The sequence below is a fragment of the Amblyomma americanum genome, chromosome 1, assembly GCF_052857255.1.
Source record: "Amblyomma americanum isolate KBUSLIRL-KWMA chromosome 1, ASM5285725v1, whole genome shotgun sequence".
Lineage (NCBI taxonomy): Eukaryota > Metazoa > Arthropoda > Arachnida > Ixodida > Ixodidae > Amblyomma > Amblyomma americanum.
The window spans coordinates 116,341,612-116,365,050 of NC_135497.1; the positions used below are offsets into that span (position 1 = coordinate 116,341,612).

The 23,439-nt window shown below is 44.1% G+C and overlaps 1 protein-coding gene across 3 annotated transcripts in view; it reads left to right on the plus strand.

Annotated features, from left to right (window-relative positions):
* The window catches only part of Spg7 (SPG7 matrix AAA peptidase subunit, paraplegin), a 56,653-nt gene that overhangs the window by 25,990 nt on the left and 7,224 nt on the right, over positions 1-23,439 (plus strand). The window contains exons 9-17 of one of the 3 annotated variants that reach the window (XM_077646610.1): positions 7,278-7,386; positions 9,148-9,212; positions 10,640-10,704; positions 14,039-14,201; positions 14,284-14,397; positions 17,528-17,643; positions 19,682-19,765; positions 19,954-20,026; positions 21,052-21,218. In XM_077646610.1, coding sequence (XP_077502736.1) covers positions 7,278-7,386; positions 9,148-9,212; positions 10,640-10,704; positions 14,039-14,201; positions 14,284-14,397; positions 17,528-17,643; positions 19,682-19,765; positions 19,954-20,026; positions 21,052-21,218 — 956 coding nt within the window. The remainder of the gene's footprint in view (positions 1-7,277; positions 7,387-9,147; positions 9,213-10,639; positions 10,705-14,038; positions 14,202-14,283; positions 14,398-17,527; positions 17,644-19,681; positions 19,766-19,953; positions 20,027-21,051; positions 21,219-23,439) is intronic. The other 2 variants (XM_077646611.1, XM_077646609.1) reach the window with 2 other exon arrangements.

The following is a 23,439-nucleotide window of genomic DNA, read 5'->3' on the forward strand; positions in this document are numbered from 1 at the left end:
TCCTGACTTGTGCTCAACTTCAAAGCAGTATTCCTGCAGGTGTAGATTCCATCTAGCGAGTCGCGAGCTAGGGTCTCTGACACTCATCACCCATTTCAGAGGATGGCAGTCTGTGACTAGCTTGAATTTGCGGCCGTAAAGGTAGCATCTGAAGTGCTTTACTGCCCAGACAACGGCGAGGCACTCCCTTTCCGTAGCTCCGTACTTTTGCTCTGTGGGGCTCAGCTGTCGGCTAGCAAAAGCAACGGGATGTTCTTTGCCCTCGATAACCTGAGATAGCACGGCACCAACTGCGAACTTTGACGCATCTGTGGCCATAACGAAGGGCAAATTAAAATCCGGGTGGCGCAACAGCGATGCACTCATTAGCTTCCTTTTCAGGGCCCCAAAAGCATTCTCCGCGTTTTCGTCCCAGCGAAAGGCGACATTTTTTTTGCTGTTAAGGCGGTGAGCGGCTTAGCGAGCTTGGCGAACTCCTCTATGTGCCTTCGGTAGTAACCGATCAGGCCGAGAAACTGCCGGACCTGGCGGACGCTAGTCGGGGATGGAAAATCCGAGACACACCTTAGTTTCTCAGGGTCCGGTCGCACGCCGTCAGCTGAAACAACGTGCCCGAGGTATTTCACCTCGTTTTTGAGGAATTGGCACTTAGAGGGCTTCAGCTTGAGACCCGCTCCTCTTAGTCGCACCAAAACCTGCTCAATATCGCGCAAATGGTTCTCAAAACTGTCACTGTATATGATAATGTCATGCATATACACGAAGCACAGCCTCCCCAGAAGACCTGCCAGGATAACATCAGCGGTTCTCTGCCAGACAGCAGGGCTGTTGGCCAGACCCATCGGCATTCTTTTCCATTCATAGTGCCCTGAGGGCGTGTTGAATGCCGTTTTCTCGGCATCTGCCGGATCCATTGCTATCTGCCAGAATCCCGCCGCCATGTCCACTACCGTGAAGTACCTGGCAGAGCCCAGCTGAGAAAGCGTCTCCTGTATATTGGGGATGGGGTATGGATCGATGCGAGTTACGGCATTTAGTTTGCGGTAGTCCACTACCAATCGATACGAGCCATCTGGCTTTTCCACCAATAGTGCTGGTGCTCCCCAGGGTGACTTTGAGTGTTCGACAATGCCGCGATCAATCAGGTCCTGCACCTGCCGCTCCATCTCCTCACGTTGGGAGTAAGGAATCCTGTACGCACGCTGGTAAACGGGCGATGAAGTGCCGGTTTCTATCCTGTGCTTTATAACGCCACAGCAGCCCAAATCCAGGTTGGATGCGGCGAATACCTCCGAGTAGTCGTTCAGCAAACCAGCCAGAGCCTCCCTCTCCCTGGATTTTACGTGAGAAAGATCGAACGACACCTTTGGAGCAGCCGAAGGACTAGCATGCTCTACAGTTGCGAGTACCGTATTGGTGGGCTCACGTTTCTCTATCGCAGAGGTGAAGAAAGCCAATGTTTTGTTCTTGGGAAGGCTCAGTGGCTGCTGGCTACAGTTAACCACCCGTAGGGGCACTCTGTGGGCGTCATTAACTGTCACGAGGCACGCGGCTGCCTTCAGGCCATTGCTGAGAGAGTCGACCGGCTCAAGCACTCCCACGGCGCCGCTCTCTACATCTGAAGGCACAAACGCGTACAAAATGTGCTCCGACCAAGGAAGGACGACCGCCTCCTCGACCAGCCGGACGGCAACCCGCGAATATACCTTCTCCAATGATCCCACTGTTTGACGGGTGTCAATATCGGTAATGCGAATCTCAGCCCCTCTCCTGTTCAAAAACGGAACTTTTGAGCCGCCCGCATTAACCTCTTCCTCAGAGAATGAGACTACTACCTTCCCTTTTCTCAAAAAATCCTGCCCTAATATACCTGACACTCCGTTTGGCAGAGACACCGTGTCCGGGCATACGTAGCAGGGGTGCTCCAATGCAATTCCGCCGAGAGAGAAGTGTAACCGGTAGAGTCCACTTATGCCAAGAGGATCCCCCGTTATGCCTACAAATTTGGTTGCCATGCCACCAGACGCTTCCAACACCTCGCGGTCCCCCTTCCTTCGAAGCGTGTTAAAACTGCTCTCCTTAAGCAATGTCACCTTTGACCCCGTATCTATCAACAATTCCATGCAACAACCATTTAACTTGCAACGCACAACAGGGCATGCCTCGTCGGCCACACAAACTACCACCACCTCATCATCCACTGCTCCCTCCCCACGCTCCTCAGGCTGGGGAGGACTAACTAGTTTTTTGACTCGGTATCTGGAGCCCCGCTGTAGGCTTGCTTAGGGCGTGTCTCGCCTGCTTCTCTTTGTGGCTCCCCACGGCGCACGTTTTGGCAGAACCTGGCGATGTGTCCGCGACCCTGGCAAGCGAAGCATACGATTTCTTCAAGATCTCGCATACCGCGCCTGTAGCTTTGTGGCGGTCTCCGGTTTCCAGCGAATGGGCGCTGTTGAGCGCGCGCTTCAACCTGGCATTCTACCTGCTGAGATAGCAGCTGTTCTAAGCGATCTAACCGCTCTGTCAAGAGAGGAACCTCAGGGTTGAGCACCGCTCTCTCTATGACGCGTACTCTCGCTGCGGCTGTCGTTAACGCCTCATTTTGTTCCTCATCCAATGCGGCCTCCACGGCTTGGTCGAAATTGCTCGGCTTGCGCGAGAGCACGAACCGGCGCACGGGGTCTTGCAGACCAGCCACGAACAAAGCGGTCATTTCCTCTTTAAGTATATCCTCCGCGTATTTCTTCCTTAGCTGGTCTCCTTCCTCCTCCCTGCTTAACGTATCGCGTGCTAGGCGCTGAAGCCGCGACGCAAAATGTTCGCACGTCCTCCCCTACCATCTGTCCGGCGTCACGGAACCTCTGTACCCGCACGTGACGTGGTTCAGTGTCGAAATGCTCAAACGCGAGCTTCTTAAATTCCGGAAATGATTTTGTGGATTTTACTTTTTCGTCTCGCCAGGCAAAATCATGAGCAGCTCCTGCCGTCTTACACCTCGCCATTCCCAGCATTTGAGCATCGGACCATCCCCCCATTTTCCCAATCTCTTCTAGCATGGAAAAGAAATCGCAGATTGGAACCCCTGTCTTATCTCCCGTAAACGTCGGAATGACGCTTCCTAATGCCAGCATGCTTGCTCCGAGCGACGGCTGTGGAGTGGGAGCTCCCTCAGATACAGTCATTTTTTTTTTTTTTTCAAGCCCTCCAGTGCCTCAAGCCTCTCAAATGGGGGTAAAAGTCCCACAATCAGTCCCGTGATTCCCTTTTGATTACAATTTTGAAGTCATGAATGTCACAGCATTCAGAGGACATTTGCTTTTGAGACCCCACTTCTGACACCAGTGTGATGACCCCCATAATACGCAGGTCCACACGGGACGGAGAGGCAAAGAGACACCGTATGGCTCAGTTTAAACAAACAGGTATATTCAATAATTACACATGATTAAGGTTATACATCAGAGGCTGGGGCGTCCGAGCTTACGTGCCGACGACTTCATGGGGGCGATGGAGTGGCTCCGGAGTTGGGCTCGAGCGGTTGCTGGCAGAAGCTGCACGCCGACGGGCTTCGGCGCTGAAGGCCCTCTTGGCGAACGATGTCGTCCTGAGCGTGTATGCAGTAGAATTTCAATAGTCGTCCGTTTCTTCGAGGATGGTTCACAAACCCTTCCTCTAGTGTCGTTCGGCTTGGAAGATGAACAGGAGGCGAGCTTGTAGATGATGACCGCAGAGCATAATTTTTCAACATACATATACAGAGAGTTAAACTGGAAAAAGCAGAACTGAATTTACAAAAGAACAAACTTTGCACTACTTTACTCATCGACCGGGCAGGTTAGTGCCTAAGTAGCATCACATTACATGCCAAGCATGGAGCCCCAGCTCAGACTCGACTGGACTGCATCCGTTTACATGCGCTTTTAAGCACTTGATTAACAAAGGACTAAGGGCGGTCATTTTCAGTGGCCCGCCCAAAGCATCAATTCTCCAATGAAAAATAACATGCGAGATGGGGACCACCCCTTGGGTTGGACTTAGCCTCGAACCCAGAGTCTGTTAACAATACAAACTAAATAAACAACAAAAACGCCACCACTCTCTCTCAAGTGAGAGTATACACAGGCTCTCTCTCTTCGGAGCTAATTCACTAGCGCCTGTCTTTCCACATTCTTGGCGAGTACTGCCTGTCCGCCATGACAGGTGTCCGTCACGGCCCTTCTGGGAATGCGCTTTTGTTCACGAGGCACGGCGGGAAGCTGTGGGTGCCTTCCCGGCGATAGCCCACGTTGAAAGGGGAAGGAGGGAAAGAATGTTGTCTTCGCGGTAGCGCATAGCGTCGGCTGTGGTACGGCGCACTCTGGCCCGCTGACAGCTCCCTTGTCCTGGAATGTGCCCGGAAATTGGGGAGGATAAAGCCTGTTTCCCCGCGGCGGCGGCGGCGGGTCCGGTTGTTCTGGTCGTCACTCAAAGAGCATGGCTGGGTAATTGATGATGCCGCTGTCATCTGGGTCTCCGTCTACGCCGCGCCGTGGAACGTGGATCCTCGTAGCACACACGGAATGTCACAACGTCATCAAAGATTTATTTGGCCGTTGCCACTCTGTCACTTGCTCCCTGCAACAGGGCAGTGTGATGTTTTCAGAAAATCCATTCTTATCAACTTGACAAGTTCTTTCCCAGTATTTGAAATCCTAAACTAAGTACTAATCAATGAAGAAGGAAAAGATAGCCTTGAAAGAATACAGGGGCCTCCATGGGAATCTGTGAGGAAGCATTCCTGCTGTAGTTTTATCCAGCATTTAGTATGTGTGTTTGCAAATCTTTTCTCTTAGCAACATGGTAGCATGTTATTTCAGTTGCTGCTTTGTGAAGCGCTGGCCTTCATGCTGAACAGGCCATTAAGTGAGTTTTGCCTATGTGGTGTGGACACGGCAAAATGATAACTGTTGTGAAAAATTTTCATTTATGTAGTTATATTACAATACTCAGTACTCAGCTGTGCAGCTTGGTTACAAGTCATGTTGTCACAATAAAGGGCTACTCTTGTGGAGGTGGGGGCAATTAACATTTTGCGGCTACGGTTACCTTTGTTCTTCAGAGCCCCCCTCTTCATTACAACAAATCATTTTTCAGTATGCCAAGTAAACAATTTTAAAACAGCTAAAGCACCGAGCTAGAACCAAAACTGCTGTGTGGCCGTGGGCAGCACTTCATTAAAAGGGCCCTGAAATGATTTCGATGGGCATATTCTAGTGCAACGGATCTGTAGAGGTGGTCTTTGTGGGCATTCGAGTCAAATTGGAAAGCTCTGCGTGGACCTCATAATTTAGAAATAATTTTTAAAAATCGCTGCTCGTAGTAGCTCGCAACCGATTTGGTCGACACACCTCACCACCCGTCCACTACCCTGATAACATCGTTGGGCAGACGGGGTGAGCTTGAAGGCTGGCTCTTCTGCCCACTTGCGTCATCGGGGTAGGGGACACGCAGTGAGGTGTGTCCCCTAATATGATGCGAAGTACTGCTAGCAGTGATTTTAAAAAATTATTTCTAAATTATGAGGTCCACGCAGAGCTTTCAAATTTGACTCGAATACCCGCAAAGACCACCTCTACAGATCAGTTACACTAGAATATGCCCACCAAAATCATTTCAGGGTCCCTTTAATACTGTTTCTGATCTATAATATATTAGCAACTGCAAACACTGGCTCTGTTCATGACATGTCTGGAACGACTGAATACAAGCTTAAACATTTTTTTTTCAGTAAGAGAGGTGAGGTTATTAATTTGCTACCATAAAAAATGACCGATTTTGAGTGTTTTAAAATAAAAAACTATTTCTTCAAGAAGTGCCATATTCATAGTACATTATAATGCATCAAACTGTAGCTTAGGTATTGAATGAAAAACGCGTGAGTTGTGTGTGCAACACTTTTCTAAAATTAATTGCTTAAATAAGCTGACAACACAAAAAAAAAAGAATCCAAGCGAAGCAAAAGGCCGCTGCACTGAGCTAGAAGTCGATTACAAAAAAATTGAAATATACAAAACGTTGAACATATTCTTAGCTACAATTTTTGTCATTTTCAGCTGTGTACGTAGTGCACTGCACTTTCCGTGGCCTTTAAAGTTAGAGGTTATGACTGCTATGCCACTAGAGAAAGCGAGCGTGATTACATTAAGTGGACATAGATCTGGAATGTGGTGCACATTACACTTGTTGTGAGTTCTGTTCTTGTTTTTTGATTGCAGAGCTTGCTGTTCCTCCTCTTCTCTATTTTTTTTTCTGTTCTGTTGGTAGTGAACAGGTTCTGTGGGTGAAAAGGGGATGTTTCCTTCTTTGACATATCATAATCAAAAATCTGCTGGCACATTTGGTAAAATATCTTGGCAGTATGTTGCAAAGACCCTAAAACACCAAATAAAAACCGCTCTCATCATTTACAAATAAAGCACACGACAAAAATACAACGTGAACATTAGAATGAAACACGAGTACACACTGATGTCTGGGGCCTCTGAGATGAAGTCTCTCTATCAGGACTGAAATCCGACCATTTTGTATTGTCTGACTCCACTGCTGCTCTAAAAAAAGATGGCGTCAGAACCGGCTATAGTGCTTGGCATAGCCTTTCACCTTTGGGGCACACGACAAATCAGTGAATCAGATGCTATGATCGCGAATGGGCGGACTACGCCCGGTCAAATTTGTCATCTCACTTCTTCAAGTTAGAAAATGGAAAATCAAAACTGAAACCAAAGAGTTGGTGTTGTCGACACGAACTAGATGGCGCAGCTTGGCCAAGAGCGCCAACTTGAATTTTTGGTGGTGTGTTCAAAACATTGGTCATATATCTCCGATGGCCTATGGTGCGACAGCAAAAGAGTAAATGTGCGAGTAAAGTTTACGACGTCAAAAATACGTTATTGCCTATAAATGTCACCTGAACTGTGGTCACAAAATTGGGAGAGTTCAAAATTTATTGGCACATAAATGAAATGCTATACAGCTGCCAAAGTTTGTGGAAATGAGTAAGACAGAGAAGAACCCTTTGAAAAAATTTCAGTGAAGTATGTGAACCTCAGAAAACCACCCCACAGTTGCCCTTTAAGGCATTAAACCCTGTGGCATTCATTGCCTAATAATTTGTGCCTCTTGAACCTGTCAAGAGTTTTAAATTAGCACTGATGCAACAAGTCTTGAGTCGTGATGCTGGAATTTTTTTGTGTGCTAACATTGTGCTAACATTGTTCTGTTGGATTTCTGATATACAGGCCTAGGGGCAGCCCGTGTCCGAGACCTCTTTAAGGAAGCAAGAAAGCGAGCACCTTGCATTGTATACATAGACGAAATTGATGCCATTGGCCGAAAACGAAGCAATGTGTGAGTGACTTCCTTTTCTAAAATTGTCATTTCTAATGCTTTAGATTTTGATGGAGGTTGGTATTATAAAGAAAAGCTACAGATGGTGGGATCTTATAAGAAACAGTGTTCTTGTTTATACACTTGTCATACTAGGGCACTTGCTTTCTTTTGCAGAGCTCAGTTAATTTGAAAGTCTGGTTAATTTGAATATATTTCACAGTCCCATTGACTTCAAATTAACGAGCTTTTAGCATACACAGTTTCTGTGAAGTGTGACTCAAGAACTATAATTGCAGTGATTTTGCCTTTTGTTGCTAGATCTTCAACTTTGCTCATCATGTTTTATTATAGCTTACACTCTCTCCAGTGCGCCCTTCAATGAAAAGCAACGTTCCCTGTGCTTCGTCAACCGTGCACTTTTAGCTTTTGTAACAGGATGACATCACAGTGTTGTGAATTTTTTAAAATGAACGGCAACCGCGGTCTACTAAAAATTTCGGCGACAAGATGTACATCACTGTGCCGTAACAGCTTTGGCCATGGAAACTAAAATGGACACTACTATATACAAAAATGTCTTATTACTATATTATTATTACTAGATTTACATTAGTTTTTGGCACAGAACTTTTGCCGACGTGTAATCGCCATTGCGCTTGCTGATCATGGTTTCTGGCATCAGATACAAAAAAATGGGCTCATGCCCTGGTTTAAAAATTCTTGGTAAAAATTTTCTACACCATTTTCAACAAAGCTGTTGTGGAATCCAGCACCTTAGACAGCAGGTTTTCCGTTGTATTGAAAAAAATTGTCTCCTTAAAATTCAGTGTTCGGTCCCTTTAACATATACCATTTGAGGCGTATATAAGGTGCACAAATGCATTCTTGGTATGTGTGCACAGATCTCTTCACTAAAAAGAAAATGTTTTTGTTCTTTTGGAATGTAGTTATTATGTGCTAGCCACCCTAAGCAAGAACCTAATGGTGGTTTTACAGCCTCTCTGAAGAAACTTTCTAATGGACACTTTTTTTTGGAAATGGTACCAAAATGATTTAGTACCCATGCTGCAGTCTATCAGCAAGCTTTAAAGAATGCTTTGAACTGGACGAGCCCTAGTCGCTTTAAACCAGGCACAGAGTGCCAAAAACACATGACAAGCTGGGCTCGTCAGGAGAAATTAATGACAGTCAGCTTATGACGAGCCTGGCTCATCCAAGTCTGATATAAGGTTATTGAGCCAGACAGAAAAATTGTTTACATCTTGTTCTATTTGTCTGCGTTTTGTGTTGCCTAATTTCGACAGGTGCTGCTTCACACACACCTGATAACATTGTTGACTGTTTGACAGCAAGAGCGAAAGTGAGAGTATGGATTCAAGAGCACAGTGAAATACAAGGCCTGTTCCTTCTTGAAGTTTTAAAAATGTCCAGTCAGTATATTGTTATTGTCGTTGCCCTTGAGGTTTTGTAGCAGTGAAGACAGTGTCATTGCCTTTCATGCATTTCAAAATCACTGTGCAACTTTTACTCACTGCACCAATAATGAAGCCATTTTTAGGAATGAAGAACCATCAGTATTATATGAGTTTGTAATGCTTTTGTACTCTAGATCTAGATATGGCAGCACGAGCTGTTTCTGCCAATTTTTGAGGGCCATGATTAAAAATGTGAGTCTTGTCTAAATTCACAGAGTAGCAACAAAATTACCATTTTCATTTTGGTTTTAATGGGACCTATATTGTCAAATAGATTGTAATGACTGTCACTTTTTATTTTCAGTGGTGCAGAAGGATCAACTGGCGAAGAGGAGCAGACATTGAATCAACTGTTGGTTGAAATGGATGGTAAGGGTGTGCTTTTTTTTTTCTCACTCTCTCTTTCTTTTTAGTTTTTTAAGCCCTGTGAAAATATTTTAGAGCTTTATTTAAGGGGGGACACTTCTTTCAAATTATGAAAAGTATCCACTCTTATGACTCGGTTTCTATGCTGTCGAACCAAACCACCTTCCGCAGCCGAGGCGGACGCCCAAGCCCCTAAGACCACGACTGCGGTGAATAATTTCGTGTCACCGCAGTCGTGGCCTAGTGGTCTGGGCGTCCGCTTCGGCTGCGGGAGGTGGTTGGTTCGAAACCCACCGCCGGACACCCACCGGTAAAAATTGGTACAAGCCACCCCCGGCCCGGCGCGCCCGGCTTCTTCAGGGGTGTGTGCTTGGAGGAGGCTTCGCAAACCCCGCTGCGCCTTTTCGGGGGCAAGCCCAGTTTCGAACAACTCAGCCTGCAAAGGTGGTTCGTGTTTCACTCCCAACTGAAGAGTTCGACTCAAGGCTCGTACGCTCTAACCAGCGTCAAGTTCAGCACTAAGGTCCTTCATCAGAAGCGATTCAGAGTACCACTGCAGTCCTGGGCAAGTCCGGTTTTTCCAGCTGTCCGACTTTGTGATTTTGTGTTTCTATGCTGTGACTTTTTTTTCATTGCTGAAATCTATCGGAAAGTACTCCAAAAAAATTGTTTTATCAACTGTGGTGTTTGGCAGAAAAATGGCAACATCAACTGTAAACATTGAAGCCTTCTGTCCAGTGTTATTTTGTAGCGCAAACGTTAGGCAAATTAGGTGCTTAATAATAAATAAACAGAGCCCTGTTTAGTGGCACTATAGTGCACGAAACACTGCAAAGTGTGAGATCGCATAGATAGGTGGCCACGAACACCGCTGTGTGAGGAGGAGGGGTGGATTGGACATGCACTTTTTCCCATGAGTCCCGTGTTTAGGTTGGCATGCCCATCATTGTCTTGGGAAATGGATTCACTTCAAGTCTCAGTGTAAGTTCTCCAAGGATTCTGCTGTAAATTTTTCACTTTTCGAAGCCAGGAGCAGAGCTGGCATGCGTCGGCTATCAATGCGGCAGCAAGAGTCGTGCAATGCGGTGCGCTGGTGGAGACTTGCTCATTGGTTTGCGGCATAACCTGCAGGCCGTGCAACCGGTGACTCATGGCCCCTTTTATCAGATTTCGAGCTTCTTGACTGTGGGAGTAGCGTGAGCAACACAGCTGCGCACTACCGCCATTCAGTGAGGGCAGACACCTGCATGCTCACACCTGTGCCCCTACGGGTTGTTCATAAGCCATTCTTCTTGCGGCACTCGCAGTTAGTGTGCCCACTGAGGAAAACATGAATGCTGATGTGTTGCTTTTTTAAAAATGGGAGGGGAAATTTTCATAGTTGATCATATCTCAGTGAAGTGATCTTTGTATTCATCCACTTGTTTCAGGAATGGCCACAAAGGAAGGTGTCATTCTGCTGGCCTCAACCAATCGTTCAGAGGTGTTAGACAAGGTAAAAATTACCTACAGTACAATTTCTGTGGTCCATTTTTTAAAAGGAGACACGGATCTTCAAATGGAAACAAAAAGAGAGAATTTCATTTTTCAAAAGCGGTATATTCGGGTTCAATATACTTTAAGTACCTACTGGTAAAAAATTGATCCATTTGATTCCTCTGAAGCGCCGAAATGGCAATTTCAGAGCGAAATACAGCAGTACTTTGCACCCGTCACTTCCCACAACTGCGTCCCCAATGTCTGCCATATTGTTCTTGTTTGAAAGCTGGCGCTAAATCCCGGTATTACTCACTATTCTGAAATCCTCTCGGAAGGTTTGCATTGCGCCATTTTTTTAGGCCTCTGCAGCGGCTTTCGAATAGCTGGCGCACGAACTTCCAATACGATTTTCTCAGCTTCATGTTTTTTGCTGACATGGCTAGCCTTACGGACGTTTTCGTTATGCTTTTATAAGGCAATTTCGATTAATCCTATACTGCTGATTCTGGAAGAATGAAACTATGGAGCTATGCTGTTTTTTATGGCTGAGTCAAACATATCAAGTTTCATGAACAGTAATGTCACCTAATTATATTTCATAATTATGGTGCTTCGACACAACTCGAAATTTTTATATAATGATGTACCTCAATGACAATATAGATAGCATAGCTCCATTTTAGTTGGAACCAAAAAATATTGAGGGAAAGTGTCTTAACGACCCGTAAGAAATTGCCCAATTAGGCTTCAATTGTTTTCTTATAAATGGGAACCAGTTAAGATAAACTGGAACTAATTATGGCTTTTAAAACAGGAGGAAGAAAGGCATATACCAAGTGTTTCAGGGAAGCTCATCACTAATTTTTAAAAGTGGGGTCTTTGAGGTTAAGAGAAGCTTTTCGCAGCATAGTAGTGCCAGTGTTGGTGGGCATAAAAAGAAACAGGTAAATCATGTTAACTAGTAAAGTAATTAACTAAATTCTAATCGTTAACTTTTTAACTATTATGGATAGGCACTGCTTGCAATTAGAGATTGTAGCCTGCCATTAGTAATAGCCATATCAGTTTTTAGAATTTTGAAATCATGATTACCCTCGTTGCTGTGGCTTAACAAATTTGGGTCATTTCTCGTACCATTCGAAAACCGGGCACCTGTGGGAGGGCACGAAGCGACGTCAACCAAATCACATCACTCTGTGACGTATGTACCACGTGACAATCTCTGCTGCGCCCATGCTACGATGCCCCTGCTCCTTGCCACTTCACTGCTCCAGCACAGGTGGGGCAGAGAATGTCGTGGTACATGTATCACGGAGTGTCACTGTTTCATTTATGTCGCTTTGCACTCCCCGTAGGCACACGGTTTTCGAATGGCGCCAGAAATGGCCCAAATTAGTTGAAACGCAACGGTGAGGGTAATCGCATTTTCAAAATTCTAAAAACTGATGTTACTATTACTAACGGCAGGCAACATATCTCTCAGTGCAAGCGGGCACCTATCGGAAATAGTTAAAAATTAACCATTAGAATTTGGTTTTTTACTTTACTAGTTAACATGACTCACCTGTTTTTTGACGTCCGCCAACACTGATATTACTATGCTGCAAAAAAAGCGTCTCTTTACCTCAAAAACTTTATCTCTAAAAATTAGTGACGAGCTTTCCTGAAACGCCTGGTATATACACTTAATTCATGGAGATATCTCCAATGTAAAAATTTTCATTTTAAGACCCTCGTCTCCTCTTAAGTTACAGCTATTCATTTTTGAAAAACATTTCAGTCAGATTGTTGTTTCATTCAAGTGCACTGAAACTGAATACTTTTCTTAACTGTGATTTTTTTTTTATCATTTTTAAGTTTTACTCACTGCTGAGAGATCGTTCGAAATACCTATAAGCATGACATCACCACTTTCTTACTACGGACTTCCTATTGCTCAACTTGATGTTCACTGATCTTCACTTCAGCATGGCACAGTTCAGTGCCTATGGTGGTGTTATCTCTCAGTCAAAGCTGAGATCTGGGGTAGTTGGTTGTGATTCATAATAAACGTAAGACTAGCGCTTAAGACGTGGACATAGAAAATAATCAGACAGGACGAGCGCTAAACATCAACTCAATTTGATGTTTAGCGCTCGTCCTGTTTCTTTTCTGTGTCCACGTCTTAAGCGGTAGTCTTATGTTTATTTTGTTATTTCTCAGCATCACCACAGTGATCTTTGACACCTTGTCAGTTTATCTTTATTGTAAACTGGTGGCCAAACATGTTTGATCACATGAAAATTGCACTGCTGAAAAGGCTAAAACAGTGGGCACAGATGGTGCCACAGATCATGCACAGAGCAGTAGCGGAGGTAGCATGACAATTCAGACAGGCTGAAGGAGCCTTTGTGATCATTAAAATGTACTGCTGTCTCTGAAGTGCGCATGATTTTTGACATGCATGGACAAAGACTACTGTGCCTGTGCATTGTTTTTAAGTGGTGCCACTGATGGCCTCAAAAGCTAAAAGATGTCTCATGGAACAAGTTCACAGCTTTGTAATCAGTTTTAAACATTTCAGTGTATACATCAATATTTGGCGAGTGTTCTTTTGAATTATTGTTTATCTAACGTGTTTTGGGTAATTATCCAATTATAATAGGGTTCTGACAAATTAATAATGTCTTTTAACGTGAGCCGCCACGGTGACTCGGTGGTTATGGCGCTTAGCTGCTGACCCGAAACACAAATTCGATCCCGGCTGCGGCAGTCGAATTTCGATGGAGGCAAAATCCTAGAGGCCCATGTACTGTGCGATGTCAGTGCACGTTTAAGAACCCCAGGTGGTCGAAATTTTGGGAGCGCTCACTATGACGTCCCTCATAGCCTGAGTCGCTTTGGGACATTAAACCCTCGTAAAACCAAAATCTTTTCAATGCCTTCCTGAGCGCAGCCAACCTATCTGTACTCAGTTTGTAGAGTGACTGCCCTAGTCTAGTCGATCTGGTTTTTATCCTTGGACATGGAGTAATTTTTCTTCCACAAATACTAGTTTGTTACACAGCTTGCAATGTAGGGGCTCCTCTGTTATGGATGTTATAGTTTTTTTCTGGTAATAAAGCAGTTTGTGTTCTAACAGTAATGAAGGATTTCCAACGGGAAATGCATGTCATTTTTTACTTGCTTTGCTTTTTGTTATTGCAAGGTTGTGCCATTCCTGTGTGTTTGCACAGAGTGGAAAACTACTTGGTAATAGGAGTGAGGTCATCTAAAAATAGATTTTGGAAGCAGTAGTCAGGCTGCTTGTTTTATACTGCCAAAATATTGACAGTGTGCTTATAAAAGCCATCTTTCATCATCTCTTGCAGGCCCTTCTGAGGCCTGGTCGATTTGACCGCCATATCCTGATTGACTTGCCTACTCTGGCTGAACGAAAAGAAATCTTTGAGCAGCACTTGAAAGTAATTAACCTGGACAACCCTCCTTCACACTACTCCCAACGGCTTGCTCAGCTCACTCCAGGGTTCAGTGGCAAGTCTTCATTTTCTCTTTGCTTTGCATAATACTACAAGTGTGCTGGATATGATTTTTTTTCTCTCTGTATTGTCCCAAGTAGGGGCAGACATTGCCAACGTATGCAACGAAGCTGCACTGCATGCTGCACGCAACAAAGAAAAAGTCGTCTCATCAGGAAACCTGGAGTATGCTGTGGAGAGAGTTGTTGGAGGTAAATGGTTTGAAATTATAGTGCTATGTCCTCTTAACGTACCCTTCACAATGGTGCACAGAGTTGAACAGCTGTGCATGGGTTGCTTTATTTACCTTTCATTAGAGAGACTTGTCTCCAAAGGGACTAACAACTGACCAAAACGTGTTGTGAGGTCTTGATGGAAATAAAAAGGTGCCTCTTGTTGGCAGAATAGTGCATGGTAATACTAATGAAACAAGGATATTGTAATACTAATGAAACAAGGATTTGTCATTTTTATGTGGCATTCGCATAAAGCAACCTGAACCAACTTTCTGCTCTGAAACTATGTTAATAATGTATGTGGTAGTACTGATACTGCATCTCAGTAAAATATGACTTAGAATAAGTTGTTTAGTGCAAAGCGTTTTTTTTTCCTTGAAAGTATTCATTACGTATTATTATGGTTTACACTCATTAATGTGTCTTTCATTGTAAGAAAAAAAAGGAGGTTCAAAAAATCTTCGAAATATATGAATGCTACAATTATCAAATGATCCCCAAAAAAAGCTAACAAGAGCTGCTTGCATCATGGCAGATTTATTTGTTGATAGACTGGACAATAGTTGCTTGGTTTTGAGATGAGAACGGTGTAACAGTGGCTATTTTTCACTTTTACATCAATGCTTTATTGCGTGTATACGGTCAGGAGTGTCAAAGCAGAACAGCTCCAGAGTGGTAAGGGCCTCCCCGGCATCCCTCATGGTGTGAGGTGGTAGCGGTGGAACTCCATCACTACTGTGTCACACCCCTCACAAGCGGCAGCGTTGCGTGTCAGGAGGCTTCACTGCGCAAACATGAATGGCACAAGACGAGTGTGCAGTTCAGCGCACTTCAAGGATTTAAGAGCCATGCTGACAGAATTGCTCAATGGCTCCGAAAGAGCAATAATAAAAAAGGAGATAAAAAAGACCAGCAGCAACGTGCCAATCAGTGCCTGAAACGGCATGCAGCTGGGATCAGTTGCCTGTTCAGAAGAATAGACTGGTGGGCAAGTTCGTTCATGACTAGATGAAAACAAAGCGCACTAAACGGACACAGGAGGAAGAAAGAAACGCACAGTAATGCAGCGCTGCTCCGACTGAGGTTTTACTGCACGATCTCGACTAATATAGCAATGCGTGCCTGTGAGTGACCAGGGAAATAATAGAAGCTTTCCCACTCAAAAAGCAGGGGAAATTTGTGTTAGTACCTCCTCGATGTCATTGATTAAAAAAGAACTTGCATAACTTACTGAGCATGCGCCATGGCATTGGCAACATATTATTAACAAGCCATGCATGTTTTTTTCTGCTGATTTGCACCTTGTTCTTCATTTGCACCTTGCTATATTAGTCGAGGTCGTGCAGTAAAACCTCAGTTGCAGTAGCGCCATGTCAGTGTGTGTTTCTTCCTTCGTCCTGTGTCTATTTCGTGCGATTGGTTTTCATATACTCGATTGGCTCACTGATGCGGGCTGACGTGTAGCTCTAAAAAGCGAAACTGAAACTACGCTGACTGCTCTTGAACACGGGGCCATCTGCTCGTCGTCATGCCTGCCGTTGCGCGTCAGTGGTGCGCGAGCGACTCTAGAATGGAATTCAGGCTTGAGTAGGACTGTTTGGACAATTGCTTGCCGCACCGGTCATACCAGAATACGGCCTCCCATTGGCATCCCATTCAAATTAACTGGTGCAAGACTCATAGCATCCGAATTAGCAAGTGTCCGACATCTAAGGCTTACATGGACACTGGGCAGGACTGCGCCGGCAGTTCGAATTATCCAGATTTTCCAATTAACAAGGGTCAAATTAACAAGCTTTCACTGATGAAATGCTTTTAATTGTTTTTATTAGATAGCCCCACAATATTAAGCATTTTTTGGCCAAAGCTATAACCGCGGTCCACGAAAACTGTTGTTAGCAAGGGACATATGCCAGTGTGCCATAACGATGCATGTAGAAATGCGAGTGGACGGTACAGTACATTAAGACATTCAAATTAAGGACTGCCTTCTAGAGCCATATTACTTCTTGGCCCCTTAATTTTGCCAGCATTGAAATGGACCCCTTTTCATAAATATGATGTTGGCTTCACCTCAATGCTGCATGCACTACTATAGCGGGGTGCAACTGAAGTCTGCAGTAAAGCTCCATCACATTAAGGATTGCTGAACAGAATTCCTCTGTGACAAAAATTTCTTGTTACCTAAACGAGAAGCTAATCACAAGGAGAAAATTATAACCTCAAGACTTTTGATGCCTCTGGCCTGTTTGATACAGTCAAACATAAAAAGCTGTTTTTTTTTTTCTCTGTTGTGATTGGCTAGCAGAGTAATACAAGACACTATGGGCCATGGCCCACTGTTACCAACTGCTGTTTTTTTTTTTTAAAGTTGTGTCCACTATAATCTCGGAACAGCAAGCTTTTAATACTGATTGTTATGGCCATATTTTGTGTTTATATGTAGCAGATTATGTCAGCATGGTTTCGGTGACAACATCGCGTGCCCCTGTGAAGCAATATCATCCAAATTAAGTACTTTATACTTGTTTTGCTTATGACCAGTGACACGCCATGATTAGGGAAATGTGCAGTGTGAGGAAGCCAAGCTAATAATTATGAAAGGGGTCTCTTGCTTGCTCATCATGGTTTCAAGCATCAGGATACGTAAAAGCAAGTGCATCCTCTGACAAAAAAAATTTTTGGTAAAATTTTTTTTGGCATTTCTAATTAAACTGTTGCAGAATTGGGTTTCTTGGACACTATGCTTTCCTGATTTATGCACTGGTCATTTTGAGCCACAGATAGAAGAAAAAACAACTTTCTTTCTTCTGGAGCAGCAATGCTAACCTTAACATAATGGTGGAACTAATTGAATTGAAATATATCGAAAAGAAAACTGTATTTCCAGATATTTCTTTGATCCAAAGGATATTCAAGCTTATTTCTCCAAAGGTTTGCGCTTGTTGTACGGAGACACTCATTGTCGCGAGAATTTGAGTGTTTCTTTGATATGGCAACAGAAATTTCCTACTGTGTAAAAGATGTACCCTTTATGTAGTTGCTGTTTTCAATGTAAAAAAGCCTTGTATGAAATGTGACTTGTTTCTCTGGCATTGCTTTCTAGGAACGGAGAAAAGGAGCCAGGTTATGTCATTGACTGAAAAAGAAGTGGTTGCTTTCCACGAGTGTGGTCACGCTCTCGTTGGGTGGTTGCTGGAGCATACGGATGCCCTCATGAAGGTTGCCATGCAAATTACTGTTCTTTGGAGCTTCTCTCTCTTTTGCATGCATTTGTTAGTAATATTGTTAACTATAGAATTACACAAAAAACTTAAAACGGACACCTAAGGCTCTGCCTTCCGGATATGACATGGTAGTGTTCATGGCTCCCTTCAGTGGCCTGGGGTCCTCTTTGCGCATCATTTCGCAGACACGTTCATTCTTTACTTTACAATCATAGATCGCGGGCAGTCCTCATGCCACTCCTGGCACAGTGGTGCAGCAGTTAAGTGATGTACCACTGCCCAGGGAGGTGGCCGTCCCAAACACAGCCAATGGTGGGGCTTGTGAGACCCAGGTTGCCCTCCCCAAGCAACCTCTTGCAACCAGTCATTATTTTAACTGCCACCTGCCACAGCAGCAGGTGGCACCATTGCATTTTTCGCTCACAATGTCAATAACACCGACGCCACCAAATTTTCTGCAGAACGGGAGCCTTAACGCTAATATTGAACACAAGATTACAGTATTGAACGCATATATCAAACTTAATTAAGCTGTTCAGTGGCTTAAGTAATCTTTAGAATGTTGCGAAAGTTTGGCTGTACTGAAAAAGGGTACTTATTTTGTAATGCCGAAAAGGTAACATAGATATAAAACAGTTACATTACAGGTCAGGAATGCTGTAACTCGTGTTTCTCTCATCCTTTTCTTTAGCGTATCAGGTAATGGGGACACGCTTATTCCACCTTTTTAACACACTTGTCACATTTGTGTTTTATTGCTGCAGGTGAAAGCACTTGATGCCTATATATTGATGTCGATATTCACAGCTTCAGTGGTCCATAAAAATGAAGCCTTCAACCGCCAGTGCCTTGTGTGTTCTAACAAGCACCCTATTCTTCTGGTGAAAAAAAAAAAAAAAATGTGCATGGCGTGAAAATTTAAATTGTTACTGGCTTTATTTACTTTGTGCCGTTTTCTTTGCTTTTATTTGTTTTGTTATTTTTGTCCTTGCAATAATTCCATTAGGATTGGTAGTATACTGAAGGAAAGGCAACATTCTCATGGCTGCTACTTGATATGTCAACCTAATGTTTATGCTGTTTCTAAGCTCCTTTTAAAAAGAATAACTATTGAATTTCTTTTTATATTCAACTTGAAGTTCTGTCTGGCAATTTTCCCATGCTATTATTGCCAGTTGCAACAAATCTTAAACTTCAAAAACATTCAAACAGGTTCATTATTTGTTTGTAAATGAAGAAATAATCACTGTTGGCCTCTCCCTAGTGAACTACATACCCCCATTACACTTTGAGTGCATCTAGCCTGACAAGTGATAGCTGATAGCTTTCAATCTAATATAAAGCTTATGTATCCAGGTAACATTAAGGGCGTTTTAAGTGATAGCATTAGGAGGGCCATCAGAGCAAAAACTGTCTGCCAAGTTCGATGTCGGCATCTGTGTGAAGCCTCCACCTGTTAGGTGGTGTCTATGGGGTTTGTCTCTCTCCACCTGCCACCTGCCAACCCCCCCACCCCCCCCCCCCCCTCCTCCTGCCACTCCCCTTGTCTACTTGTAGGGGAGAGGAGGGAGACGCTGGGCAAAGAATGACTCAGCAAAAATGAAATTACTAAGAATAAAATGACTAAAAGCAGGCCTACGTGCAGAATACACTGCATCTCAATGAACTACCTGTGCAAAAATGAAGCTTGTGAGAGCTGTTCGTTTACGCATTGCTCGAGAAGAGCAGCCTGGGTCTCACAAGCCCCACCGGCGGCTTTTTTTGAAACAGCCACCTGCCAGTGCAGTGGTACATCACTTAACCGCTGCACAGCTTCGCCGGTAGCGGTATGAGAACTCGCAGCAATCTATGAATGTATCGGGGAGTGAAAAACAATGAATTCGGAATTGGAATAGATTCAGAACTGGAATAGAATGGCGAGTGGAAGAAGCATGCTGTTGCATTTCCTCCTCATGGATCACCCCAAATTTTTTTGTGATGTGGAGTGTCATGAGCTCTGATCAATTTTAATTTTGTTGTTGGTTTTTGTGCAGGTATCCATTGTACCAAGGACATCAAATGCCTTGGGATTCGCACAGTACTTGCCCACTGACCAGAAGCTCTATTCGTATGAGCAGGTAACTGCTTTTAAAAAACTTCATGGGGGATTCATACTTCTGGTGGCTGAGTAACGGTTCTTCTGAGATGCCTTTCCATTTCTTGTTGGATATTTTGAATATTTAATTCCTGTCTTCTAAACACTATTTGTAAACCTGGTATAGTAGAATAATTGAACACACCAAAAAACTTGCCATTTCACTTCCAGTTGTTCCAGAAAATGTGCATGGCTCTGGGAGGAAGGGTTGCAGAGTCGCTCACATTCAACCGCATCAGCACAGGTATGGTAGTGCTTCTGATCTTTAATATAGGCACATTGTTGCATGTTGTGTTAAATAGAGCAGTGTTTATTTATTTCATTGCCATTGCAAGTTATCAAAGATCAAAACTTCTTGTTCTTTTGTTTGGCTATATGAAACCTTTACCTTGTTTTATTGCACAGCTTAAGAAATTTCCTTTGGGTTTTTGCATGACAGTGCTGGTTGATGTGTGTCTGAAGGCTACAGCAGCAGGAACTTATCACATTTGAAAGATGAAAGATGATATATCCACATTTTGCCCAGACCTCTCTGAAATAAGTGCCGAGGTTTAAGCATTGGCTTGTTAACTCACAGTAGTGTGCAATGTGCAGTCAGCTCTTGCTAGCTGTTCATGAATGCTGCAGGCAGCCAGACCAAGGTGAAAGAAGATACAGACACCATGTTTACAGCTGATTGTTGTCAAGAATCAACCCCCTTTTGGCCACCGCGGTGACCCAGTGCTTATGGTGTTCGGCTGCTGGCCCGAAAGACGCAGGTTCAATCCCGGCCGCGGCGGTCGAATTTCGATGGAGGCGAAATTCTAGAGGCCCGTGTGCTGTGCAATGTCAGTGCACGTTAAAGAACCCCAGGTGGTCGAAATTCCCGCAGCCCTTCACTACAGCGTCCCTCATAGCCTGAGTCGCTTTGGGATGTTAAACCCCCATAAACCAAACCAACCGCCCTTGGAGGCTTTGGTCTTGTAAAGCAAAACTGTAACCAGATGGAAAGAAACAATAGGGTCAGTCATCAGGCCTCTTTGGACTTCAACAAACTGAGCTTTGTGACTCCTTTGCATTGGTGTTGATTACAAAGCAGATTCACGTACTTCACTTCAGAATTTCAGTATTGCACAATGTTGGCTTACTACTTTACTTTGGTGTTGGACATAGTGTCTGGGGACCTTGGGAAAGGCATTTAACCCCTGTTGTGTTTAAGAAGAAAATGTATGTTTTTCAACATTTGCTTTATGCAGGTAAGCAAGGGTTGCTTTTTACTTGTGCATGCAGGTGCTGAAGATGACCTCAAGAAAGTGCGGAAAATGGCTTATGCCATGATTCACCAGTACGGCATGGACCCTGTGATTGGGCCACTTTCTTTTCCTGCTGAGGAGGAGGGCCAGATTGTGGTTGGCAGGAAGCCGTACAGCCGCCGTCTAGCAAACACTATTGATGAGGTGCCTTTTGTTTGCCAACATTATTATTGATTGCTAGTTGTGCATTTGTTATCTCCCTGAGGATTTCTTCTTTTGTTGATCTAAAGATGTGCCAATTAAAACATGCACTTTGCCACATTGGTCTATTCTTTATGCAGTAGAACCCTGCTGACATGTTCCCTGCTGTTATATCCCTCGTTTTGCTAGAGCCCAGCTTTGACAAAGCTCCCGTAATTCCTATGCGCTATTATTCCTTCTTATATGCTATTGTCCCTCATCATTCCTGCCCATTGTGGTCAATGTTCAGGTGCAAAAGTGATAAGGAATGGTGGTGTTATCATGGGAACAAGTACAAAAAGTAACGGCTGTTCAGCAGAGTGTTGTGTTGTGTTTCTAATCCACATTTAAATGTTCAAGCACGAAATGTTCAACCGCTTGCAGCACTTTACATTCGTTACCATTGCACTCAACAAAGGTGCAGTCGACGTTTGACGATTAATTCCTCCCACAGCGACAGCTAATTTGGACTCGTCACTGTCACTGGTTCACTGCTGGTCACCTGAAATTTGGTCATGCCGGTTTCGACGTCCACAGAACATGATCACGCATCTCTTTCGATGTTATTCAATTACTGGAAAAGTCTTTCGCCATTCGCACTTACAACTTCGATGTCCTCAGCGTGCCCAAGGGCGGTGGGCAAGGTCAGATAAGTCAGGTTAGTGGCACAGCTATTAAGGGGCATGCGCAGGACAGTTGGAAAGGGGGGGACATGAACAGTGTTCACGTGTTCCATCTGACTAAGAGAACGGAGCAGCACAAAAACAAGCAATCACACAAGAAGGACAAGACACAAGCACGCTCGTGTCGTGTCTTGTCCTTTTTGTGTGATTGCTTGTTTTTGCGCTGCTCTGTTCTCTTGGTTAAAAAATGCACAAAATAGCCCAAATAGAAGTTTTACTGAAGTATCCATCTGACTAATCCGCTCGTGGCACGGTGGATTTTGTATCGACGAGTTCAGCATGGCACGAGGCCTGTATGAAATAAACTGTCCACTATTCAGCAGCGGCACGGTCTGAGTCCGTCCAACACCACGCAATGGCAGTCGGGAGCCGGTGAACTGCAGAAGGTCGTAAGCTAAGTAAGAGTGTCGCCGTAGTCTGCGCGATGATGCTTAAGTATTGTCGAGTCTGATTAAGCATCGCACTTCTTAACGTGCGTTCGTGTGCTTGTTATAAGCGACACAACACTGTGTTACCAGTTGAACTCGTACGTTCTCAATTTTGCGCCAGACTCAGACATTCCTGTGTAGCACCCCAGGTCTTTGAATTAACCTGGCCTTACGGCTCGAATTATCCGGTAAAGATTTTTGTACAAATTATGGACTGCAGAAATCCTGCGAAGTATCCAGGGTTTTGCGTTAAGCGTTATTGAGTTATCAAGGTCTTACTATATATGTTGTTTTACCTGTGTATGAGGAGGAGCAGACAATTACGGCATGTCTGGAAAGTGGCTTCCTTTGGCATATAAATTGAACCCACCATTTCTCATTTCTGAAAGTGAGAGCCAGAGCCCGATGAGATGCTCCCAAATATGTGGTTTCTTCACATGGATACATAATTTAAATTTACAATAAACGTGCTTGTTTACTGAACACTGATACACTCGGGCACTTTTATTTGCTTCAATAGGCACCTGCTCTTGACGGCATACTACTGCTAGCTGCTGCCTTTCCTATCAATTATTTCTCTTTTGTTGTCATGACTTATTTCTCTTTAATTATACAGAAATTAGCTTTAAAGTGTTAATTCTATGCTAGAGCATTTACCAAACTGAGACAAAGAAAATGGGGGCTACCTTTGAGAAGGACACAATATATATGCAAGGGTGTGGAACCAAGTTATAGCACTTTACGGTTGTTACATTGCTGTTGCGACTCTATTTGCACATCTCAGGACTAGCATGTGATTTTGCATTGGTTATCTTTGGCCTGCACTTTCATTCAATGCCTGCATTCGGACATCTGCAGAATTTGCTTAGCTTTCTGCCGAACATCGGGAGCATTCTGAGGAAGTGGAGTTAAAAAGCTCGATATGGGACTTGGGACTTGCAAGCAGTCAGTATAGTAGCGATTCACCAGCCCATTTGAGATTAGGCTTCTTGCTGATACACAGCCAATTGTTGACTTCCATTCTATGGTGCCTCTAGTGTGTGTATGTCGTTACAAGGCAAAAATGGGTGCTTC